The sequence below is a fragment of the Suricata suricatta genome, chromosome 9 (assembly GCF_006229205.1).
Source record: "Suricata suricatta isolate VVHF042 chromosome 9, meerkat_22Aug2017_6uvM2_HiC, whole genome shotgun sequence".
NCBI classification, from domain to species: Eukaryota; Metazoa; Chordata; class Mammalia; order Carnivora; family Herpestidae; genus Suricata; species Suricata suricatta.
The window spans coordinates 57612449-57639920 of NC_043708.1; the positions used below are offsets into that span (position 1 = coordinate 57612449).

Consider the following 27472-nt stretch of genomic DNA (forward strand, 5'->3'; position numbering starts at 1 on the left):
TTTTATCAATATTACTACTAATTTATTTCCTTGCACAGTGCTTTACAGTTTTCAAAAAACATCCAAACATATTATCTCATTGGTTTTCCTAATAAGCAGGTCAGATATCTCTGTTTACAGGTGAAGTAACTGACATTCAGAGGTAACTTATTAAATGTCACATTCTGTAAGTTGAGAAGAGGAAGAAAAGAATCTTTAATAACTATGTTCCAAGTCACTGGACAAATAGAAAAATGTAAACCTTAAGGTTTCTTGTTTTTCAAACTTTGTTTTAATTTCTTTCTTGTTTTGCATTCCAGAACTACCGACACATATATGGTGGTTTGGAGAGTAAAGGGGAAGCCAGCTGTGCCTTAAAAAGGCTCTGAAAATAGATGCAACTTACTAAGAAGACCGTTCTTACTTCTAAACATCACTAAACATAAAATTTAATCTACTTCACATGAAAGAATGAAAATTTCACAAAATGTTAGAACTACAAAAAGCCCCTAGTGACAAAGTTAACGAAACTGAAACCTACAAAGGTTGGAGCTTGCCTGTGTTAAAAAAAATTCTGATCAATGCCAAAGATGGAAGAATTCAGATATCCTTTTGCTCTTTTTATTACTGCTTTAGCAGCATGGTACAATTAACACAACTCCACGGGTAGTTACTTCTTGTAGAAAATACATATGCGACAAAATTTTTTGTGCCCTTGGACAGTTCATTGATTAGAACACTGAACAAATGAGGTCAGAATCAAACTCCTCTTGATGAGGGATTTACTTTGAGAAAAATGTTGCTTCCTGGCTACAGCTTCCATGCTGTAATCACTCTGACTGTCTTATCAATGCATATAGTTCTAACAGAGAACATATGGTTCAAGGAAAAGCTATCACCACCACTAAAAGACAAAACCAAACAAAAGTCCAGTTCCTATTGACAGTAATGTCTCTGTTATGGATAGCACATACACAGACCAAAAATGTAGCTAAGTAAAAGACTCATGCTAAATAAAATTTAGAAAAGAGATGTAGAAAGAATTAAGAATTTCACTCTCTTTTTGAGTACATTTTATATGGGCTCTATATTACAGCTGTATGACTTTGAAATGTATATTAATAACCAGTAAGCAGGGCTCATGTTTAGTCTAGTTTTCAGTATGTCAGGCATGTAACTGTTCTATTAAAAATGATTTCTATGATTAAGAAAGTATTAGTACAGTCATAGAAATACACTACCTTAAAATATGAAGGATTCTATTCAGTACTTTTGGTCTAAAATGTGAAATTTACCAGGTTCCGGAAGGCATCACAACTTCCCACATGGAATCACACAAAATATAATAAAAACCTAAAACATAAACTGCTGTTCTTACAAATAAGTATATTAAATCCTAGTCGACTGGAACCAAACAACAGGATCTAGTTTTTATTTACAGACTTGAATTTATATTTTACAGCAAAAAGAAATATAGGGAAGCACTATAAAATTAGCAAACATTGAAACTTAAGTATTCTCTTGATTAGAAAGAGTTTGTTATTATTATGCCTACTGAACTCAGGAATGCAGAACTACAGGTTTACAATAACAGGAAAAAATACAAATCTAACCCTTACAAGTTTAAGATCATTCTCTGAGGAAACTGTTTAGATCGAAACTAATAAAGCTGTTGCAAATGAATTTAGCATTTAGCACAGCAATGAAGAGGTACTAATACTTTACTAATAACACGTTTTAATAAAACATGAGATTTATTTTAAATTTACCTCTTGCTATGCCTCTTGTTAAGCCTTATGGATTAATGTAAAAGAGCTGTCAATTATAATGGTTAAATTTAGCACCATACCCATCCACCTCATTGCCCCTGTCTCTAACTCTGCCAACATTTCTCTTCTTAGTACTCAAAATCTGAAACTCAAAGGAAACAAACAGAATAGAGAAACTCAGAATAAAATGTTTTCAATTTCCTTACTTCACTATAGAGAAATGGAGTGATTATAGTAACAATAGCTCTTAGTGTACATAACCCAGCAAAAGAAAATTATTTTGGAAAAATATTTAAAAAGAATAAGGTCAATATCACTAATTGGCAGAATTAAAGTCATAGTAGAATGAAAGTCATCAGCATATTTTAGTCTGTCCCTAAAACTAATAACTGATCACACATCCTCCCCTGCTTTGGCTATTGGAAAGTTGAGAGCTAGACTTATTCTTCAGGCTTATTCTTTTGCTGTTTCACGGTATACACATGCAAGTTGTATAATGATGTGCCCCTGACTCCAGCTTATTATCCTATTCCTATATTTCCTTGCCTATTTTTTATTTTTTTTAACATTTATTTATTTTTCAGAGAGAGAGAGAGAGAGAGAAAGAAAGATACATACCTGAATTTATATTTTACAGAAAAAGGAAATATAGAGAAGCACTATAAAATTAGCAAACATTGTGATTGTGAGCAGAGGAGGGGCAGAGAGAGGGAGACACAGAATCCGAAGCAGGCTCCAGGCTTTGAGCTGTCGGCACAGAGACCAACATGGGGCTTAAACCCATGAACTGAGAGAGATCATGACCTGAGCCAAAGTTGGATGCTTTACCAACTGAGCCACCAGGTGTACCTATTTATTCTTAATTATTGGTAACTCTGACATGACAATATACATATATATGTATACATAAGTGTAAAATTGACTTGAATAACTAAAAATGTGTTTTTACTTAAACTTTGCTAAACAAAATTTGTTTCTTATCTATGAGTTTTTAACATACACACGTGCAAGTGCACACACTCACACAACTACAGAATTAGTCTTGGTTATCTTCACATAAAAGTGGAACTTTTTCCTATCTATAACATCAGAAAGTGAGAAAAAAAACCCTAATATTTCTATGAATTAGTTGTGTATGGATTTGCAACCACCATCTATTCAGGTAAAAAGAAATATTGTTTATTTTCATTTGAGTCAATTAAATCAGAATGTGAGATTCCAGAATATTTCAGCTTTGTTCTTTTTGGTAATTGTCTCTCTTTTCCCACAGTTTTATATCTCAGGGACTTTACCACCCTTCTATTTAAAATAAATTTCTGTGTATTTTCACAGAACATTATCTGTACATCTTAAAAACAACTGTGGCAAGGTAACATATGAGTTACCACTGTAACCATTTTTAAGTGTACAATTCAGTGGCATGAAGTAAATTTACTATATTGCACAACTATTACCATCATCCATTTCCAGAAGTTTTTCACCATCCCAAACAGAAGCTCTGTATCCATTAAAGCATAACCCCACAGTCTCTCCTCTCCCAACCCCTGGGAGTTCTTCATTCCTCCCTTCTCTCAGCACCTGGTAATTCAATTCTACTTTCTGTCTCTATGAATTTGCCTATTCTAGATACCTTGTAGAAGTAGAATCATACAATATTTATCTTTTCTCTCTGGCTTATTCCCCTTACAAAATGCTTTTAAGGTTCACTCATGTCACAGCATGCATCAGAATTTCATTTCCTTTTATGGCTGAATAATATGCTATTGTATGTATATAACACATTGTTTATTCATTTATCTGTAGATGAGCATTTGAGTTGTTTTCACTTTTTGGCTAATTTGAGCAATACAGTACAGACAGCGGTGTGTATGTGTTTGAGTCCTTGCTTTCAGTTCTTTTAGGATATACACCTGTTTGTAGAATCATGGATCTGTATGTGGATCGTGTGGGGATACCATGTCTAACTTTCTGAGGACCTGCCCAACGGTTTTCCACAGCAGATGTATTGTTTTATATCCCCAAGAACAATGCACAAAAGTTCTCTGTACTTTTTTGTTTTCATAGAAATATGGATCTTTCTAAGAAGTGCAACTTTCTTCATAGACACTACACATTCTCCCGTGCATCACACACTGCACAGGTTTTGTCCTTTGACATATACAGCTGTTTGTTTCAACATGTAGCTTTTATTTATTTATTTTTGGTACATTTTCCATTATAGCACTTACAGTGAGTACCTCAACATATGTCAATATTTTCAGAGACAATATCCAAATGGGTATTCAATTCTTTAGATTCATAAAAATTTGACTTCTTCATATCTAGTGACCCCTACCTCTTCTCAGTTTCAATCATTTATTTCTAAGGCAATGCTTTTAAATACTGCCAAGGCTCAGAATGAGTGCAGATCTGAGATCTTAAATAGCAATGTTCCACTTTCTGACTCTAATCTCTGATCCTTTTAGCTCCTGAATTTTCTTATTCCCACTACTTTTGCTCTTTGATCTCAAGAATTATGGCTTCTTGACCTCTCCTTTTTCTCTTGGGATACATGTTTCCCTCAATTTATTTCCTGCCCTTTTTAGCTCAGGCTGTCATTCATCATTTCAACACCTTTTTGGTAGTTTACTTTCAACCGCTCTCCTCTTCTTTACGTTTAGTCTTGCAAATATGGAATCCTGAATCACTTCAATCCTTTGCCTTCTCTGCTTCTTGTGTTTACAAGAACCACTGAATGTGTGAAGTAACACAACTGTACACATTAGAATTCATACAAATCTAGAGCACCTATCTCCAGCGGACTCCTCAGGATTGCTCATCTTGTTCTTCTTGCCCTTATTCTGTTCTTTCCCATTCTCTTCAGTAGCTACTCTGTTACTCCTTCCAAAACGTCCTGCCCTCTGTCACTTTACAAGCCCACAGTGATCCTTACTTTACAGAAAACAAATGAAACCTATTAATTGCGCACCGAATTTTATTTGTATTCCACACCTAGTCTTATCTCCTTCAGGCCTATCTGTGACCATCTTCCTGTTCAAGGCCAACTCTTTTGCAGATTCTAATTTCCATCTCTTCCTATTTCTTTAGGAATCCTGCTCGCTAACAATTCTATCAGCTCCTTCCAATTAGCCATAAACAGGCTCAAATACCTGCCATTTTTTAAAAAACAAAAAACATAGGTTCTTAACCTATCTTCCTTTCTTCTCAACTATCATCAACATCTTACTTATTCAAGCTTCTTCAAGGACCATTCCTTTGTCCAAATTACTACTTTACCTCAATTTACAGATAACTGACTTCTACATCTGATGTTTTATTAAAACTACTTCTGTGGAGGTTACTAATGACCACATAATTTCAAACAAAAAGGACACTTTTTGTCCTTACCTTCCTTAACCATTTAGCAATATTTGACTTTTTTTTTAATCTCCTTCTTTGGCTTCAATATATACTTTTTGATTCTACTCCTACCTCACGTTGTCCTGTTAAAAGGTATTTGTCTTAACATTGGTTGAGCACTAACAATAAGCCAAATACCGTGCTAAGAGCTGTACATACTTGAAAAAAATGTATGAGGTAGATCCTTTAATTCTAATTTCACAAAAAAGGAAATGGTCTTGGAGAAGTTCATGAATATAAAGTCATAAAAGGCAGGGCTACCTAAGGGCAAATCCCAGTAGCTTCACCACACTACCAGGAATTTTTTTTTAAGTAGCAGTAAGAGGGGTACACGTGAAGCATATCTTTGAGCCAACAACTGTTAACACGAAGAGTTGTTTAACTGTGTTATAATCATGTAGATTAAAAAGTCTTTGAAAAGCAAGTATTTTAGCTTTACAATTTTTAAAACTCTTTCAGTAATCTTATGCAATTCAACGAAAAGAAGGAGAAGCATTAAGAACTGGCATCAGGTTCATTTTTGAAGAAGAAATATCAGTTCATGTAAAAATATCATATATAAGCCTCTCAAAATTCTTGGACACTGTCACTTTATCAACAAGCAGTCGCTGTCCTCTCTCACAAGGATGTCAGGAAAAGTTTCCATAAAAAACTCTCCCTTATCAATAGAGTGAAGCTACTTCATACCACACTGTAATACCTAAGGTCTGGGCACAAATCATACAATATTCTTAAGTCCTAGTAGAGGGTTTAATATATGCCTCTATTATTCTACCAAGAAGAAACTCTAATGTAATGCAGCTCTCTGAAATGCATGTAAAGCAGCATCCCTCCAACTTGGATACACGTGGGAATTTCTAGGGACCTTAAAACACACTGATAGCCTAGTCCTAGCCCAAGACTCCAATGTAATTGGCCTGGGAGGAGATGGGGATTAAGATTTTTAGAAGTTCTTCAGATTTTAATGCACAGCTACAGTTGGAGAATCCATTGGTGTAAAGTATGAAGAAAAGATTTTCATATCCACTCTATAGTTTAAAAACAAAGGGGTGTGTGGCTGAGATGTCTTTATTCATTATCGGGTTTCTGCTTATCTACATGACCATACATAGACACTGCTTCTAACTGCAGGCAAATGACTTCCCTGTCATCAATTTACTTAATATATTTTTAAGCTTATTTATTTATTTTGAGAGAGAGAGAGAGAGAGAGACAGAGAGAGAGAGATGGACAGACAGACAGAGAGAAAGACAGACAAAGAAAGAGGGAGGTAGAATCCCACTGTCAGCAAGGAGCCGGATGCGGGGCTTAAACTCACAAACTGTGATATCATGACCTGAGCCGAAATCAAGAGTCAGACACTTCATCAACTAACACCATACACACTTAATATTTGATAACTGCATCAATTCCTAAGGCTGCTTATAACATTGTAGCACAAACTGGGAGGCTTAAAACAATTTATTGTCTCAGAGTTCTGGAGGCTACAGGTCCAAAATCAACATGTCAATTGGACTATATCCTCTCTTTGATGGAATGGGTGAGAATCCTCCCAGGCCTCCTCTAGATTTTCGTGTTTGCTGCCAAACTTTGGCATTATTTGGCTTGCGGATGCCAGGCAAAAGGTTATCTCCTCCTGGTGGTTTTGTATAGCCTTCCTGTATATGTGTCTCTATGTCCAAATTTCTACTTATTATGAGAACATCAGTCATATTTGGTTAGAGCTCATGCTAATGACCTGATTTTACTTGGTTAACTCTTTATATAGAGAATTTGCACCCATGGAAGCCACTGATATTTTCACATCACATTTCAGTGTTTGCAGTTATCCCCAAAATACCATTTATAGTTATCACTACTTTGAAATTATGGTTGTTAATAGACTTGTTGTTAGACCTAGTTATTTAATGTATTAATAAAGATATATGAATATAGTAATATAACATGACATAATACTTTCATAACTATTTCAGTAAAACTGATTTTGATTTAATTGCATTTTATGTACTTAACCACATTATTCTGAGAGGAGGCAAAACGAAAAGGAAATCCTTCAATAACCCACAGTCCAAGTTAGTGAATTCTTATATTTTAAACTTGAGATTCGTTTTTAATCTTAGTAAGTATAGGATGTCATTTTCAAACCTTTTTTTTTTTACCATGATCCATTGTGAAAAATATATATATTTTAGAGATAACTCAATACACAATCTTATCTCTCTCTCACAACACAAAACTGAAACCAAACTATCACAAAACAATATTTACTTTTACTACAGGAGATACACTCTGACATTTTCTATTCTATTTCTTTTCATTAAAAAATGCCAGTGTGACCTACTGAATTAATTTCACAACTACTCTTGGAGCATAAATTAAATAAGTGTTAAAAATACTCCAGTGGAATTCCTTTAGAAACTTCTCATATTATATTATAATTGGTGAAAGGCTATTATTGCTATTCATGTACTATTTTAAAAATATATATCATTTTAGAGGTGGCATTTAGATGAGCAAATAGTTCAATAGCTAACCAGATTCCATTCAGACAATTGGTTATAAGTTATGTAAATTTTCTAATTCTGACGGGAACATAAGCTTAAATTTTACAAAATCCAGAAAAGAAAAAAAGGTAAAATAAAGACCATTTTGTGCCTGAATCGTTTTAAAATTACAAAAATCTTTTAACTGAATAATGTTTAATTTCCTTGAGATATTTCTTCATTCACTCTAAAACTGGATAGAAACATTTCCCAAACCTACATTTATTTATGCCCAGGTTAAAAAGAATTTTACCTGTAGTAAACACGAAGCGTTTGGATTTCTTCCTCTAGTTTTTTGTACTGTTGAATTGCAGTTTCTCTGGCTTCTTGCATAGCTAACAACTTTGCCTGAAAATAATTAATATTTTAAGAAATTTAATATTAGTTTTGGTATGTTAAAATATAGTATTATAGTATAAACAGGAACCATAAATTTCTGGTAGTTTCATAATCTATCAGCATTTTTAGTTTCGTAATTTCCCACAAAATAATCAAATTAGACTAATAAAAGATGTATTGAAGACAAGAACATTAAATTTACCAACTTTGCTCATTACTAACTTCAACCTTATTCATCTGTATCATCAGATATATGCATTTCTGCAATGTTTAACTTTATACACAGAACTCAGAATGTGGAACATGGGTTCAGAGCGGTATCTAGAGTAAGATAAGCACAATGGGGGTTTCACCTACAAACTTAATGTGGCTCCACTGCCTGATCACACTGGATTTTCTTTTAACTTTATTAATAGTAAAACCCAGAAAATGCTAAATATGTTAAGCCATCTTTGATATTTAATGTGAAGAAAATACATAAGACTACAGCCTGATTCTCACAGATATGACTTAACCTTTGCAATTCCTTTTCAGCAGGAAAAAAAATCTCTAAAGGGAGAATGGCAACAATCTTGAGTGTTAGAGGTATTTTATTCAACAGATGCTATCGTTCCCCTCTGACTATAGTATTCAAATTTTAAAGGGTCTGTAATCAGCTTTTCCATAGAGTTCAAGCTTGTCATTTTAAAAGAATCACTAACTTCCAACCACGTTTCCCACTGGGTTTCAGGTATAGCCAAAAAGAGTTTTCAACATAACTTTAAAAAAACGGTGCTGGCAAATCAGATTTCAGTTTTGTTTATTCCCAGTTTAATTCACGTGAAAATATTGTCTTTTATTTTCAGTAGTGTTATCACATACCTTGCAAACCACACTAATGGGAATAATATAAAAGTAATTGAGTTTGGAGACAGAAGTTCACTAACTTTGCTAACTCCTATCATTTACCTGGGATCAGTTTCTTCCATAAGAATAAAGTCATAAGACAAACTGTGAAATCCTGACCAGAGGAAAATTAGTGTAATATAAGTAAACACTGGACAATGCCACTTTTCTATTTTGATAATGGAGAATAATAAAAACATGCAGCAGTTCAGGTCTTTGTATATAACTCTAGGAACTAAATTAGTTGATTTGTTTTGTACCTGGGTTAGCAAATCTAACAGTTACTTAAAAAAATTTGTTTAATGTTTACTTATCATTGAGAGACAGAGAGACACAGAGTATGAGCAGGGAAGAAGCAGAGAGGGGGAGAGACACAGAATCTGAAGCAGGCTCCAGGCTCCGAGCTGTCCACGCAGAGCGGAACTCGTGGCTCGAACTCACAAACAGCGAGATCATGACCTGAGCTGAAGTCAGAGGCTTAACCACCTGAGCCACCCAGGCGCCCCTAACAGAATTACTTCTTAATTAAATTTAAGATATTTGACAACTTGCCTTAACATGTCACATTCTAGAATTATAGACAAAATATTCTCAAAAATTATTGAAAAGCATTTAAAAATAGGTGGCCAGTTCTTTATGCCAATAATTGACAACTTTGCCAATGTTCTGTAAACTATAAAACATAACTGAAATGGTAGCGTGAAAGGCACAGATACCCACTGTGACTAAGCGGTTAGTTAAAAAGAATCAAAAGAACATATCACATTCAACTTACAAAACATCAAACATCCTGTTGCATGTATTTAAGGAATATCAAATACTGGACAGATGATAGAGAATTTGCTAAATAAATATATTACAATGCTAAATACCTTAGATGACTATTCTGAAGTTTTATTTTTTAACCTGGTACTTCTGCAAAAAAAACAAAACAAAACCCAAAACAAAACAAAACAAAACAAAAAACCCCTCTGAAATTAAAAAAACAAAACCAACAATGTCCTAGTGGAAAAAGCCAAAATGAAGATTTCTGCCAAAGAAATTTCTGCAAAAATGGGACCATGAAAATTTTACTTAGATTCCCGTGCTTTTAGTAATATCTATTTTTTCACTTCTCTTTTCACATTTGGTGTTCCTTCACAGCAAACCCACTTAATTTATTAATTCCAAACATCTAATCTTATATCTAGGCCCTGGTGACTATGTTCAAAGCTATTTTAAACTTTCTGGCTTTACAACCTCCTTTTTCTATTTTATCAGATATATGTTCAACTTGCCAGCATTTCTTTTTGTAGAAAAACGCCCTTCCCCTTTGCCATAGTGATCTTGGTCAGTGCTCTGGCTAGGATGAACTTCATTCCCCACTAGCTCAGGTATACATCATCCAGGTTGCTCAGACAGCACTCCATTCCACCCATCCCAGAAGAAAACTGAATCCTGATGACACCACTGGTACTCCTGGATCCCCTATGCCAGACAGTTCCAGATCCATTCCATTTCTTGGATTCCCTGGGTACCTAAATCCTTTTTTGGCTTATACCAGGTTGAGTTGGATTTACGCTATATTGTAAGAAAACTTAACTAATTTAAACATACCATTTACTTCTATTGTATTTCCTAGTTTCACTATTAATATCATATAATTTCATCATATTATAGGTCAGTAATAAACTTCATATCAAAACCACTAAGGAAATTAATGAACAAGATGTTTTTCCTGTTCCTTAGGCATCATATTTCCCATACTTCTGACAATCACATTAACAAAAACTGCATGCATTCATTTATGTGTGTATTCACACAAAAATATATGCATAAAAAACTAATGAAATTCAAAAAGTACGAGAAAATATTCAATGTAAATTAAATCTTTCTCCCACTTCCAACACTCAGTACTACAAATCCCCTCTCCTGAAATTAACAGTCACCTGACTGTTATATATATCCCAGAAACAGTCTATATGTGTATATATAAGCATAGTTACGACTAAATATACCTATTTACAATATTGATGGCATTCTTTATACACTGTTACAAACTTTGTTTTAAATTTAAAAAATATTTTGCTATTTTGCCTCCTATTTTAAAAAAATCCTCTACCCCAACCCATATATTGCACTTACTAGTTATGTTCCCTCCTTCCCTTCCACCCTCCAAGTGGAACACTTCCATGAACTTGGGCTCATAATTTTCAAAGATGTTTCATACTTTCACTATATGGTTATGTAGTTATATAAAATATATCTTCAAGACACAGAATATTTCCATTACTCTAAAATTCCATTGTGTACCAATATAGTCAACGCCTTCCTTTTATACACAGTTCCTGGCAAGCCTTATGACTTTTAACCCTGTAGTTTTGCCTTTTCTAGAATGTCACATAAATGGAATCATGTGGTAGGCAGCTTTTTGAATTTGGCTTCTTTCGCTTAACTTGATGCTTTTGAGCTTTTGAGCATTACATACACCAAATAGTTCATTTCTTTGTACATATATCACTGAGTAGTATCCCATCGTACAGATGTACCACAGTCTGCATGTCCATTCACCAGTTGATAGACATTTCATTTGTGTTGTTTCCAATTTGGAGCAATTATTATTTTTTTTTAATTTGGAGCAATTATTAATAAAGCTGCGATAAACATCAGCATATAGTCATTTTGTGGAACTATACCTTCATTTCTCTTAGGTAAGCACCAAGGAATGGAAATGCTGGGTCCTATTGTAAATGTGTATAATGTGTTTATATACTTTACAGAAAGTATATACATTGTAAAGAAATTGCCAAACCTGTTCCCTAAATTAATGTAACTTTAAACCATCTGTGTTTAACTACAATAGCAAGGCCATTTGTTGAATGCCTACTATAGGTTGGGTATTATATCAAATGCTTTAAATACTATAGTCTATCCCCACAATCTGCCTATGATATAATTCCTATTATCCCTATTTTACAGGTAATAAAACTGAAGTTCATGAATATTAAGCAACTTGCAAGACTACAATATTCTGGGATATACATATATAAATATATGTAAACACTAAACATATGTTTACAAAAACACATATCTATGCTAAGTCAATCTATATTTTAAAGAACACATGACAGATAACAAAAAATATTTAAGAATTTAAAAATAATACCAATGTATAGGTTCACAAGCACTTGGTTAATTTTTTTAAAGATTTTATTTACATTTTTTTGAGACAGGGCAAACAGGGGAGGGGCAGAGAGAGAAGGAGAGAGAGAATTCTGTCACTATTAGAGTAGAGCCCAATGTGGGGCTCGAACTCACAAACTGTGAGATCATGAACTGATCCAAAATCAAGAGCTGGATGCTTAACTGAATGAACCACCCCAGTCCCCCACAGTTGGTTAATTTTCGTGTGTCATAGCCACACTTGCAGGGAAAAGGACAAGCAGAGATGTACTAGATACTCTTGAGCATGTTGCCTTTTTATATATCACTCAAGCCTTTCCACATAATTGCTCTTTTTGTTCTTTATTCTAATTCATCCAAAATGTCACCTAAGTTTTTCTCCACCTTCACCAAAGTCCTGATCAAGGTAAAAATACAGGAAACTTGATGCTATACTTCTGATCATTTTGTGCATCTATACAATATTTTTGGCACTAAGGACTCCTGTAACTGGGAGTCCCGTGTGTATTTAGTCTTGGTAATGGGAACAACCAGGAGTCTGACTATTATTTAGTCTTTAGCTGGATCTTCTGCTTCTCAAACTGTGTTTCTGGTTCATGTCTCCCTAATACCAGTAACATTCTGCTGTTTACTCTACCAAAATTTACATATAAAAATATCTGTCTTGACTAAAACATGTTCTCCTAAATCCACTAATTTACTATTATAACAAAAAATGTTTTTAAGCATCTATCATCACAATTATATATTTTAAACTCTCTAAACAAATTTTATAAACTTAGCACCAAATTTCATTGAATCTAATATGCTACTGATTTTATTTTTTTCTTTTATTTTCTCCCTTTATTTTATTTTAGAGAAAGAGAGCGCATGAGGGAGAGAGATAGAATCTGACATGGGGCTCAATCTCACGATGGTAAGATCATGACCTGAAATGAAATCAAGAGTAGCTTAACCAACTGAGCCACCGAGGCACCCGTCAGATGCTAATTTTAAACACTGTAATTTTATGCAGAAAAATCACGCCATTATTACCTATAAGATGCCATCTATTGTAACAAGCATACAGCAAAGTTAAAATGTGAAATGATTTTTTAAAGTGTTTTTCTTTAGAGTAGGCTCCATGCCCAACATGGGGCTTGAACTCATGACTCTGAGATCAAGTCCCTAAAGATCAAGAATCTGACGCTCTACTGACAGAGTCAGCCAGGCGTCCCAAAATGTGAAATGATTTTTTTTTAATATTTATTTATTTTTGAGAGACAGCTACAGATAGAGCACAAGTGGAGGAGGGGCAGAGAGAGAGGAAGACACAGACTCTGAAGCAGGCTCCAGGCTCTGGGCTGTCAGCACAGGGCCAGATGGGGGGCTCAGACTCACAAACCGTGAGATCATGACCTGAGCTGAAGTCAGCTTACTGACTTAACGCCACCTAGGCATCCCAATGTGAAATGATTTTACCTAATACATTTCCCTTCTCTAAAACAATAAAATTATCTTCTGAGCAATACAAAAATATCTTTTTCTGGACTATGGCATGTGTTTTAAGTTTTTTTTACATCTCATCACTCCACTCACACACAAAAGCCATACCTTGTCTGCCATGCATAGAATTCTCTATTAAATAAAAAGAACTGCAACATTCTTGATCCATTCTTTTGTTTTCTGTATAGGAATACTTGAAGTTTTCATCGCAATTCCCAACAGAGTATTGCAGAATTTATATGTCCTCCATGTACCTTTTATACTTATTCCCAACATGTAAAAGATACTGCTTAAAGCGTATGGGAGGAGTAGCTGAACTAATTCTAGGTGAAACAATGGAATCAAATCATTTGATAATAGTTATTGATAATAACAGAAATTTCCAAAACAATCAGTGTGTGTTTTACATCTTTAGTATCTTCTTACTATACCTTTTCTCCTTGTACCATTATATTTTTTATTCTAGTTTTATTGAGATATAATTGATATATAACGTTATATTAGTTTTAGGTGTACAACATAATGATTTAACATATGAATATATTGTGAAATGATTACCACAATAAATTTAGTTATTGTCCAACAGCTCACATAGTTACATTTTTTTTCCTTCTGAGGAGAACTTTTAAGATTTACTCTTTTAGCAACTTAAAACATTTTTTAATGTTTGTTTTTGAGAGAGAGAGTGAGAGAAAAAGAGAGAGAAAGACACAAGTTGGGAAATTGGGGAGGGAGAGAGAGATAGGGAGACACAGAATCCGAAGCAGGCTCCAGGCCAGATCTGAGCTGTCAGCACAGAGCCTGATGTGGGGCTCAAACTCAGGAACTGTGAGATCATGACCTGAACTAAAGAAGGACTCTCAACTGACTGCGCCACTCAGGTGTCCCTCTTAGCAACTTTTAAATAAGATACAGTACTGTTAACTTTAGTTACCATGCTGTACAATACATCGCCAGAATTTATTTACCTTAAGTGACTAAAAAAAAAAAAGTTGGTTAACTAATGTTAGGTTAGTCTTATAATTAAATGGCTCATTCTAAAACTACATCTGAGCAATGCCATCTATATAGGAAAACCATTTGTATTCTTATATTAGAAATGAACTAGATCGTGTCCTTAGAGTCTTATCTAGTACTTTATAATGACAAAGAAAAGACTACAGTATCCCCATCACTGAACACTATTTGTTATGGATATTGTGGAGAAACCACTTTTATTTTACTTCAAAATCTTGTTATGTTTTGTTTGAATGTGTTTTTAATAGTAATAGTCTGATATAGTTAAGGCTTCTATTGGTAACTCCAAGATCATTAATGGTAACCTGTTTTTATCAGAGAACAGAGGCATTTGATCTTATGTGTGATATCTGTTAAATAAAGAAACATACAGAACAAATTAAATCACAAAACCAAATAATTTTAGATCTGAAAAGGATCTTACTTAACAGGTGAGAAAATTTTTGTTAACATATGTTTAGGGAGACATTTGGAAATTATCCAAGTTTTCATAGTTGTTGAGAAGGAAAGCTGGACCCAGAATAAAGTATCCAGAAAGCATTGCTTATCCTACCATTCAAGACTACATTTCAATATGGCATAATTTTATATGTATGTTGTTTAACAGAATTGTTTTATAATCATAGATATATAAACTGTGTTATAGTATTAAACACATTTGTAAGGAATCTAATCTAATATGTTCAAATAACACATCAAATTAGAAAACTGCTTAACAATATGACTATAGTCATCCTAGTATTTGACTCTTTAAACCTCAGAAGGAGGGTAAGAATCTAGCAGAGAAAAATAACTTAAAACCTTGCAAAAAGGTATCTAAAAAAAGTAAAAGCTACCAAAAGTATAAAGATGACTAGACTTCAATTACTCCTCCTCTTCATAGGAAAACAGATTTCTCACCACAGTATATTACAATAGTGCATTCTTCTTTAAAGACTACTCCTACCAAGGATGATCAGTTTCCAGACTCAAAAGCAGTCATATATGCACTGCTAGTGGTGTGTGGTCTGGCATGAGGAAGGGAAGTAATAGTTTGTAATGGAAGCAGAAGTCAAACATTCATAGGCAGACAATGATCCATGCGCAGTGAGCCGAGTCTGCTAAACAGAAAGGGAGGGAAAGAGAAGTATGCCAGAAAATGCATACAGTGCAGCACAGTGATTAGAGTAAAATTGGGTTTGGCTTTCAGCAAGTAGCTCTATGACTCTGAATTAGGGCCTCTGAACCTCAATTTTTTCAGTGGTAAAATGGTGGTATAACAGCCATCCACATGACTATTAGACAATGATAAAATGAGATACCATATGATAGAGCCATATCAAGATGAACAACTATGTAAACTGTACAATAGACACTGTTGAACTTTAGGTATAAAATTATTATGGAAATAACTGAAGTCAATGTGCCAAGTAACAGGTCAATAAGCTGAGAAGGGACTGGACTTTAAGTATAAGTTCAAGTCATGTGGTAGTCTATAGTATGATCATTAGAGTCCAGATAATAAATATTTTAGACTTGTAGGCCATATAGTCTCTCTTGCAACTACTCAATTGTTGTAGTGTGAAAGCAGACATAGACAATATGTAAATGAACAAGCAATATAGTGTTCCAGTAAGACTTTATCTACAGAAATTGTTGGCCGGTTCAGAGGTCATAGTTTGCTGATTATGGATCTAGTGTCAGAGAGTACAGGTTTACATAGAGCCTAGAATATTTGTCGCTCTATATAATCTTTTGGTTAATGTCAGACACCTGAAAAAGTGAAGAATGGAAAATGCTAACAATATGATCTGTCTAGCATGAACAAGTTACTGAAGGCAATGAAACAAAATATCTGAAATCCACAGTTCAACAGGTTCTTCAGCACATATAATAATAGGAAGAAAAAAGTTAACAGTGGTTCATGGTAACCATGTGCTTGCACAGTAACATTACAGTATGACAGGAAATCACCTTGTCTGGGAGACATCATTTCATTTATTACATAGAAAGCAAAGGAAACAAATAAAAAAAATTTGTAGCTTTGAATTGTATTTTGCTTAATATTAATAGAATTTCTAGCATTTTTATTAGCTTTTGTATGGCATATCTTTTTTTATAACCTTTTAACTTCAATGTCTTATATATGCCTAAGATTAGAAGTGACTATTGTCAACACCATATATTATTTTTTTCCAGTCTAACAGTCTTCATCTTTTAACTAGAACATTTGATCCCTTTACATTCAATGTAATCAATAAATTAGGGCTTCACTATGATGTTTTGTCCTGTTACTTCTCTTTTCTATATCACCTTTCCCTGCTATCTTTTGGATAGATTATTTTATTACCATTCCATATCCCCTTCTTTAATTTGAATGTTACACCATACTTTACATTCTTTTAATGGTTATCCCAGGAACTACAAGATAAAAGTTTGATTTATCAAAAACCTATTATTAATAATTCTTGACAATGAGAGGACCTCAGTCCCTTTACCTCTATTTATTCCTCCCCAATTTACTTTTTATGCTTTATTATTTTTTGTATAAAACAACTATTTTGTTAAGTTTCTGGATCCTGTAGCTTAGGAATTTGGATATGGACGTGATGGATTTGGCTTGCCTCTGTATAATACCCATGGCTTCAGCAAGGATAATTCAAATTGTTTTTATTCTTAATGTATTCTAATTTATCTAGATTTAAACCTCAAACAATATAATATTTTTTGAGTCAATGTTCATTTCTTTTTTTTTTTTTTAGTTTTTTATGTCTTTATTTTATTTGAGAGAGAGAGATAGAGATTGAGCAGGGGAGAGGCAGAGAAAGAGGGAGACACAGAATCTGAAACAGGGTCTAGGCTCCAGCCTGACGCAGGGCTTGAATCCATGGACTGTGAGATGCTTAACCAACGGAGCCACCCAGACACCCCTCAATGTGCATTTCAATTTGTCACTTTTCTTTTGTGTTTTACACTTTCTTGGTTGGAAAGTTCCTTAGGGAATCATGCTCCTCTGTCTAAACAACAGCTCTTAAAAGTTTACTTAAAAAGCTGCAAATAACTAACTCAATTTTAAGTTGCCTGAAAATGTGTTTATTTCATTTCATTCTTGAGGATATTCATGTTGGGTATATGATTCTAAATTAGCAGCTATTTTCTTTTGGCACATTGAAAGCATTATTCCAATGTCTACTGCTTCCACTGCTCTATTGAGAAGTCATCTGTAAATGTCAGTGTTCTTAATTTAAAAGTAATCTTTTTCTTTGGGCTACTTTTATGAATGTGTCTTTGATGTTAAAATCCTTCTATTTCATTATGATATGCTAAGTGTGTATATCTTATCTTGCTGTCAAAGAATATCTTTTATCAGTTTAAAAAAAATCTCAGTCATTTTCTATTCTAATACTGCTTTTCCAGGATTGTCTGTATTCTCTCCTTTTGGGAGTCCAATTAAATGTTGGACTATCTTACACTATATTGCTTAATTTTTGTTTTATCTATTGGTTTTGTATTATGGGTAATTTTTCAGATGTATTCCAATTCATATATCTTCCAGCTACCTAATTCTTTCTTTGGCTGTATATAACCTGACATTTACCTAGAGTGTTTTACTTCAAAAAAGTTTTTTGAACTTGCATGTGACTCTTTTTCAGATTTGCATGGTTATTTTCTAGAAAAAGCTTTTGGTTTATTTATAGTTGTGATTCATACTCAAGTTAAATATCATTGAAGCGTTTCAAACAAAAGATTCTATATCTTTAGATGAATTTGTTTAGTGAGTTTGTGTATTTGTGAGAGTGTGTGTGTTCTTTTATGGTACTGTCTGTTGTGATTGTCATTCATGATGGTTTTCTTCTTCCTGTACTTGACTTGATCTTTGGTTGTGAATTCATGTTTTCTTTTTCTTTTTTTTTTTTTAATTCATGTTTTCTTGATAATGACTTATTGGGTCTTACTGGACTAAATTAGGGATGCTTTTCTCTGAATAGGACTGGTGTCTGTTTCATCACAGAGACAGGAGGGACAATTCCTAGGTAAAGTTCAAGAAGCCTAGGTTAATGCTGGAGTTTCTGGCTCAGCTCCCTAGGCTTGCTGATGGGTCTAGGAATTCGGACCCCAATTGAAGATGAAAATCTCTCTATAGATGTTTGCCCTTGGTGTAGCTGTAGACCATGTGTTTGCTTACTATTGGAGAGGGGTTTTATCTCTGGTTCTACATCCAATTTTTTGGGAAGTAAAATCTTTGAAAGATTTCCTTTGTGTGTGTGTATGTGTGTGTGTGTGTGTGTGTGTGTGTGTGTGTGTGTGTGTGTGAGAGTGAGTCTAGCAACACATGAAAATATTTTTTCCAAGACCTGCTAGGTTAACAGCAAGAGTCAACACAGTATTTTCTTGCCACACTGCAGGAAGAAGTCTATATTGAAAATTTAACACAGATTATATCATCAAAAATGGACCAATCTGTTTTTATAATCTAATGTTTAGAATTATTACACTTGGAATATTAACTCAATTTACTTACTTTTGTAATATCCCTCAGCTGCTTTTAAACAGAAATGATTCAAAAGAAGGTTTCAGATTGCATTTGCAAGTCCTGCTCTGAAAATAGCCTCTGAAGGGCTGTCTAATCTAAAATGAAAATATATGAAAAAGAAGGTAAAATTTTGGATATAGTCATTCTAATAATATTTTTCTCTTTTTTTAATATTGTTTTATGAAAGTACTGAAGCTGTTAAGATTGTCTACATAAAAATTTTGATCAGATGGCTAAGAGCATTACAAAATAAATTTCCAACATCATCACTTTTAAGTTGTGTAACTTGTATGTAATTATTATTGTTTCTTTGGATTCTTGTCTTTTTTAAAAGATTTTATTTTTAAGTAATCTCCACACCAAATGTGGGACTTGAACCTACGATCCCATGATCAAGAGCTGCGTGCTTCACTAGCTTAGCCATGCAGGTGCCTCAGGGCTTTCTGTCTTTCGACAACAGTTTCCCTTGTTCTACAATAAACATAAGGTAAGAATTAAAACTACTGAGGTGCCTGGGTGGCTCAGTCAGTTAAACAACCAACTTGGTTTCAGCTCAGGTCATGATCTCATGGTTCGTGAGTTTCAGCCCAGGTCAGGCTCTGCACTGAGAGAGTGGAGTGCTTGGGATTCTGCCTTCCTCTCTCTCAGTACTTCCCCTGCGCATTCACTCTCTCAAAAATAAATAAATCAACATTTAAAAAGTTTAAACCTATTTAGGGGCATCTGGGTTGCTCAGTCAGTTAAGCAAGCATCAGACTTCAGCTTAGGTTATGATTTCACGGTTCCCGAGTTCAAACCCCACATGGGACTCTCTGCTGTCAGCACAGAGGCTGCTTCAGATCCTCCATCCCCACCCCTTCCCAACCCCCCTCCCCTGCTCCTGCATGTAAATGTTCTCTCTCTCTCAAAAATAAATATATTTTTTAAAAAGAATTAAAACTATTTAAAACAATAAAAATATTTTAAATCTTTATTTTTGACAGAGAGAGAGAGAGAGAGAGAGAGAGAGAGACAGTGTGTGAGCGGCTCAGCACAAAGCCCAATGAATTTATGAACTGCGAGATCATGACCTGAGCCGAAATTGGACCCTTAACTGTCTAAGCCACGCAGGCACTCCTAAAACAATTTAATGGTCAGAATCACTATAATAGCCAGCACAGTTCAGTTGAGTGATAAAGTGACTGTGTCCTAAACTTGTCATGTGTCTGACTGCCGATACTGCCACACATTCTAATTTAACATATAGTTACAGGTTTTCATAGTCTAACTTTTTTCAAGGTAGGAAAGCATAGATAAGTAATTATCTAACTGAGAAAATGCTGACAAACAGGAATTTGAGACATTCTCCATAACTGCATCTAACAATGTGAATCCTTTGGGGGAAAATAATCTACAAGGTGGAAGAAACTTAAACCCTTTTGACTTTTAAAATTATAAATAAAAGTTAGTTAGTGTTAGAAGCAGAAATTTGAACTCAGAACTCTTGACTACCAGTTCAGCAAATAATCCCGAGTCTGTGCATTAACTACTTTGTCAACCTCTTCAACTTGAAACATGCCATTATATCCTATCGTGATGACTCCAGAAATGGCACAGGTTACTACAATTATTAGCTCTTTTTCCATTCACTATCATTTACTGGGAAAACATCTTTGTATTTTTATTTTTAGTTTATGATAGCATTTACTTTTCAAGATACAAATCATTTAACACATTTGTCTGGGACTATTTCTTTGTCCATGAATTCAGACTGTGGAGGCTTTATCTTTTCTGTTGAATGAACTCTATCTCAGAAGATATTACCTTGACCTAAGATTTGTTGCTAGTTAGATCCATTGAGATGTCTGATCTCTGAGACTTGCTGACTACACTTCTGAAAGTCATTTATACTAATACATGTGAAACCACTGACCACTTCACTGGCTTCACTAATAATCTGTCCACCATTTAATGAGATTTGCCTCTTTTAACAAATCTAGAAAACAGGTTTATCATGTTGTATTTATCATCTAGAGAGAATCCCTATTAAATTATTGAATTTCTGTCTATCACACTACTTATTCCTGAGATCATTTCCTCAGGAAAAAAAATTACATGCAGGAAAACACTTAAGAATCAGCTGGAATGTGAGTTTCCCCAAAAAGTCCATTCTCCTTTCTCAGGGCATGATACATTCCTTTCACTAAGCTTGCTTTCTCTTGTACTACCTAAGAACATGAGCACACAGAGAAAATTAAATTCTTATTTAAACCGAAGAAGCAAACATTTCCCAAAATGACAATATTCTCCTCCTTTCCACTTGAGTCGTAAACATTTCTCTACATGCCAGTGCCCTCCTGTTTAGTTAGAATTTTAGTCAGCAGTATTTTGTTTATTTGTTCAGGATCATGTATTTTTTTTTTTTTTACTACATCTATAATATACTTCATCACCTGAACACCTGCTGAACTAAATTTGTCTTGCCAGCAAAAAATTTTGAAATTATGCAATCTGCAATTCATTCCACAGCAAGCACTTGGGTAGAATTTCCATACCTTTCAACATACCTAACAACAATTAAAGAACGGCCTGCATAGAAATATTGCCAACTGAGAAGTAAGTGAAGCGGGATTAATCGAGTGAACTTGACTAACATTTTAGCTAAGGACTTTTCAGATACTCATAGTAAATAAGTGCTATAATCATTGTCTATCAAATTAACTGACATTAATTTACAATTTTATGGATGTATTAAAAGGAAATCAGTATAATTATATATCCTTTAATAAAAATAAAATTTTCATTCATCAAAAAGTTTTCTTAATAGGCTATAAAAGAAACATAAAAGCCTATGGGAAGGTCATGATAACTGGAAAAAGAACATAATCTTGAAGAAAGGAACACATTTTGATAAGTTGTATTTTAAATGGAAATTTTTATAGGAGACAAACATATTTAAACATACAAATGTTAATATATAACTAGCAAGAGTTGTCATTATAAATATAAAAGTTTATAACCAAGGCTACAGGAAAGATATTTTTACTGAAATAGTTCATAACTAAATAAGAGTACTAGAAGAAACCAAATAAAAGAAATGTCAATTTATAAATCTCTCCTCTGTGAGGCCATTTTACTAAGGTTTTTATGACTAACCCATACATTTCATATTCATTTATTATAAAAATCAACAAGAAATCACTGAAGTTACCTGAATTAAAGAAAAATTTTTAAAAAGACCAAAACACAGTTTAAAGAAAAACCGACCAAGAAAGAGTTCATATATAAATTAAAGGTTTTCTTAAATACTTTAGGTTGACATACAGACATTAAGAAAACCAACTACAAGTTTTTAGTTTTCAACCAAAGGAAGAAAAATTGCTAAGCCAAAGGAAGGAGGACCAACTTATATTACAATATATGTAACAGTAATTTAAACAAAATTTTGAGTACGAATGTGAAATTATTTCGGAGTTGTGTCTAAGCATGTGAAAAGCATAAGAAAAGAGAATTCCCTGTTTCCTTTTGGATGCTGCAGACAACAGCAACACAGCCTAGGGCACACTGCTGCGGATTTTAACTGTTGTATGGAACTACTCAAAATGCTTTTGATCCATTTTATCTTGCAAGTTAGCAAAGAAATGTTGCAATAAGAAACACCAACAAAGATCTGAAAAAGTTAAGCTCTGGATTACCATATTGTGTTCTCCTGCCATTCAATGCTTCATACAAAGGCAGTGGTGTTCAAAGTAAGAAAAAAAAAGTGGAGGGAGAAAGAAAAAAGAGAAACTGGTCTCAGAAAGCGCAAAGCACAAAGTAAATAATATTCTTCTACATCCCTTCTTTTTCACAGATTGGATGTTAAAAGAGTTGCAGCAATTAGGCTTTTGTTAATTACCAGCTGTTGAAACAGATGTGTTGACTATCCTTATTAGTCAACAGCTGGGTGAGGAGAACAATTGATGCTCCCTAAAACCAACAGCCAGCTGCTCTGCAGTAATTATCTCCAATTAATAATACAGGTGATAAAGGCAAAAAGCTCCTATCCCTCTGTTTCAATCTCTTTGGCAGTTTCAATAACTATGGCTTTATCATTACACAGTAATAGAGAATACATTTATTACAACAAGTAAGGTTGTATATTAGAGTTGCATTAACTCTATGGTAGTTTCCATTATGCAATTTCTGAAAAAGGAATCAGAGAAGTGCTAAAAGTAGAAGCAGACATTCTGTAGGCTTTTATTTATCATATTTCAAATGTCACTGCCAACTTACTTCTCTAGTACTAACAATAATAGCTAAGCACTTAAGTTCTTTGAAAAAGAGAAGCATAACTAAAATCTGTTCTTTTTGATTTCCAGGTGTTTTGACTGATCATGTTTTATATTCAGTTCACTAAAGCAATATATTTCCTCTTGGTATGCCTAAATATCAGTGTCTTGTTCCCTAGCTTACATTTCCTAGGTGACTGGTAGAAGCAATTCTACCAAACCCAAAAAGAATTTATTTCATAGCAGTAAACATTATTTTATGTATACAAAGAGATCAGCAAAGTAAACAAGCAAGCAGGAAAACAAAAAATAAAACCACATTTTATTTTAGACAGCATTGTATGATATATAACATTCAAGTTCGTAATTACGATGATGTTAAAAAAGAAATATCACAATGGAGCATAATAATAAAATAGCAATAATTACATGTATAAAAATTGCTTTTGCTGTTTTTTATTATTATATGTTCATATTACAATTTCACTTAAAAGAAATGTAAAACAAGGATTTAAACAAGCCAGGCATCCATCTCTGTGCTACAAAAGAGGTATCTACAAGAATTTACAACCATATCTATTCACTAATTACAGAACACTTAAAGACACTGCCTTTCTGAAAACAAGGATTAGAGCTGGATGAATACACCCCTTTCACAAACCTTCCTCATGTCTCTGTTGGGTCATCATAAGCAGCTTGTTCTTCCAGCATTAAATAGAAAAGCCCAACGATTATCAGTTCTGAACGCCTCAGTTAGGCATCAGGACAATTAATAGGGATAGAAACTTTAAACAACATGTAAATAAATTGTTTCACCAGAAAGGTTGTTATAAAAAAAAAACAATGAACAAAAACAAACTTTCTAAAACAGTATTATTTAGATTGCCTCTTGGGCACTATGCTTTCTGAAATGAAAAATCAAAAGCTAGAAAACTCTACCACATTCTATGAAATTATGTCTCCTAAAACAGGAATTTCAAAATTTATGTAATTACAAACAAGAGAGATAAGCAGATTTTCCAAAAAGTTATGCATTTCTTGAAACCATTTTCCATGAGAATTTGTAACATTTAAAATTCTTAATTTCTAAGGAATCTCCTGTTATACAGAAGCTAGCAAAATATGTAAACAGAGGAACAAACTATTAGCTTTTATGTTTGAAAACTTCTATTAGGCCATAGAGTTTATTCTGTGAGTTCTCAGTTCTAAGAGGAGGCCTAATTTCTCAGCACAGTAGCAATAAAAGCAAATCATGTCTACCCTGACATTGGAAACGTCCTTTCCCTCAGCACTATTCAGGAATACTAGAAAATCACACACGAAAAATGGAATAGCAGCCGATCACACTTCTCTCTTCAATGTGGAAAGGACAAGGTGTGGTCACATTCTAACCAGCCCATCCTGTTTTGTTAACCAGGCAAAGCAGCCATGGCTACGACTGAAGCAAGGGGCTGTCCTCTCACTATAGCCTAGGTGACCTTTCAACAGAGGGTGCTTGAGATATCTCATCTTCACACCAATTTCAAAACACTTAGAGAGCTTTGCTGTGTAATTTGGTTACCTGGGATGAATGCTTGCATTTTCTCATCAATTTAACCCATGTTCAACATGCCTACATTGCTCACTAGCAGACTCATGAACTTCCTCTCTTTTAAGTCTTTTACATCTTCCCCCAAAGACCATTCTTTTTCCTATGCTTTGCTACACCTTGTATATGTATCTATTATAGCACTCATCTAATTATATTTGCATTTGTTGTATATTTTTTCCAGTAATTGACAAATTTCCTTTTTGTATTCTCAGCATATAGTATATAAGCTTTCATTAAACATTTTCAATGAATATAAATATTAAAAAATGACAGACATCTGTAGTTATTGTTGAAAAAGTAAACTTTTATAAGTACCTGTATAGTTCATATCATGCAAATATATTATTTATTTAATCTAGACTGACTCACCTTTTATATCCATGAATAGGAAAATCTATCCTTTTAATTAAAATAATCCACTTGGCTTTACTCATTCTCATATTTAAGGCTCTAATTCCAGTTTATATCACCTCATAATTGGGACACCTGGGTGGCTCAGTCGGTTAAGTGTCTGACTTTGCCTCAGGTCATGTCCTTGGGGTCCGTGAGTTTGAGCCCTGCATCCTGCTCAAGTGCTGACAGCTCAGAGCCTGGAGCCTGCTTTGGATTCTGTGTCTCTTCCCTCTGTCCCTATCCTGTTCACACTATGTCTCTCTCTCAAATATAAATAAACATTAAGAAAGAATAACAGACATCTGTGGTTATTGTTTTAAAAGTAAATTTTTATTAGTACCTGTAATGTTCATATTATATAAATATATTATTTATTTAATTTGGTTGACTTACTATGTATATCCATGAATAGGAAAATCTTTCCTTTTAATCAAAATAATCTGGCTTTACTGATTCCCATATTCAAGACACTAACTCCAATTTATATCACCTCATAATTGATATACCTAATAAATGATGGAACAACCTTAAACACCAAAACAAGACTTTTTTTTAAACCTCTATGTTCTTCACCTACCATTTCTACAGTTTACTTGGAACAGTTTAAAACTGTAGTTTCAGGCATATTTTTTATTTTTCTTATTTGCAACATACTTTGAGAATCCTTTCTTAAGACATCACAATTAAAATTATCTCATCATTGCATTAAAGTTATTTATAAATTAGAGGTGCCTGGTGGCTCAGTTGGTTAAGCGTCCAGCTCCAGCTCAGGTCATGATCTCACCGCTTGAGAGTTTGAGCCCCGTGTCAGGCTCTGTGCTGACAGCTCGGAGCCCGGAGCCTGCCTCAGATTCTGTCTCTGTCTCTCTGCCCCTTCCCTCTCTCTCTCTCAAATAAGAAATAAAACATAAACATTTTTTAAAATTTATTTATAAATTTTAAGGTGTACTGGATTCCACTGATTCTTATGTATGGTCTTTCCGTGTTTTGAGATCTGTTTTACTTTTTTGGGAGTGGGGGTGTTTAATAATTCTTCAAGTAATTCCCCATAACATATAAATAGATACTTTCTTAGCTATACTTATTAAAAAACAAGTCTTTGTTTTGCCCTCTTGTATAAGTGTTATTTTGGGTAGATATAAGATCTTTAAATTGCAGTATTTTCCTGGAAGATTTATACACATATTTGCATTATACTGCCTCCTAGTATTGCAAGTGAGTAATTTAATGCCAGTATGATGCTCTTTCCTTTGCAAATAATCTACCTTATATTAGAAAAGGTGCAATGTTTTCTCTTCATCATTAGATGACAGATATTTTACCCAGATATGCCTATGTATTTAACATATATGTATATGTATATATAAATTTACATATATAAGTATATAATTTTAGAAATTTATTCCCTCCAGTCCTTGTTATACATTTTTATCTTGATAACGAGTTTTTTCAAGTTAGTATTTTCTATTATTTCTTTGGTATGGTTTCTCTTTTACCTACTCCTTTCACTTCTAAATATTCCTGTTTTCACATACTAAGTTTTCTTTGTATATCATTTCATTCCATTTCTTTGTATTTTTGCTTCATGTTTCTCTTTGTTTTTCCCAGATCACTAGATGTTTGTCCCTGACCATTGTTATTCAAATCACCTATTGTATATTTTTAAAATGTTGGGCTATTTTGATCACCCTTTCAAAACATCTCCTTGACTCTCCATAAGGAGTCTTATTTCAATTAAGTTTTTTTCTACTAGCAATAAAAGTCTCAATTGCATCCAGTTGTGTGGCAGAATGAATGTGGTCTTTGAAAGCATCCAAATTCTGAGTTGGACTTTCAACTCAGAAGGGACTCTCATGCCTATTCATATCAGCTGGTATGGATTCCCTTAGCACATTTAAAAACTGGCATATATGAATAGTGGTGATAATCAAGAGTGTAGTTTCTTCACTGGGCAGATCAGCAGGTTTCTGTTAGGGCACCTCATTAACTGGACAGACATAGTTTCTTCTCAAGATAAGAGGACCTACTAGAGCTCAGACAGTCAGGGCAAAGCAGCCTTTATCTAATCATTTCTTTCTCTATTATACAAACTTGTATTTGTTTTCCTTTTATACAAGTGGCAAATAGTCCTCCTTTTAAATCATAAT

The 27472-nt window shown here is 33.8% G+C and overlaps 1 protein-coding gene across 1 annotated transcript in view; it reads right to left on the bottom strand.

Moving 5' to 3' along the window:
• Positions 1-27472, bottom strand: part of MIPOL1 (mirror-image polydactyly 1) — a 292991-nt gene that overhangs the window by 91836 nt on the left and 173683 nt on the right. Inside the window, exon 11 of the mRNA XM_029952677.1 lies at positions 7944-8038. Within this exon, the coding sequence (XP_029808537.1) occupies positions 7944-8038 (95 nt within the window). The remainder of the gene's footprint in view (positions 1-7943; positions 8039-27472) is intronic.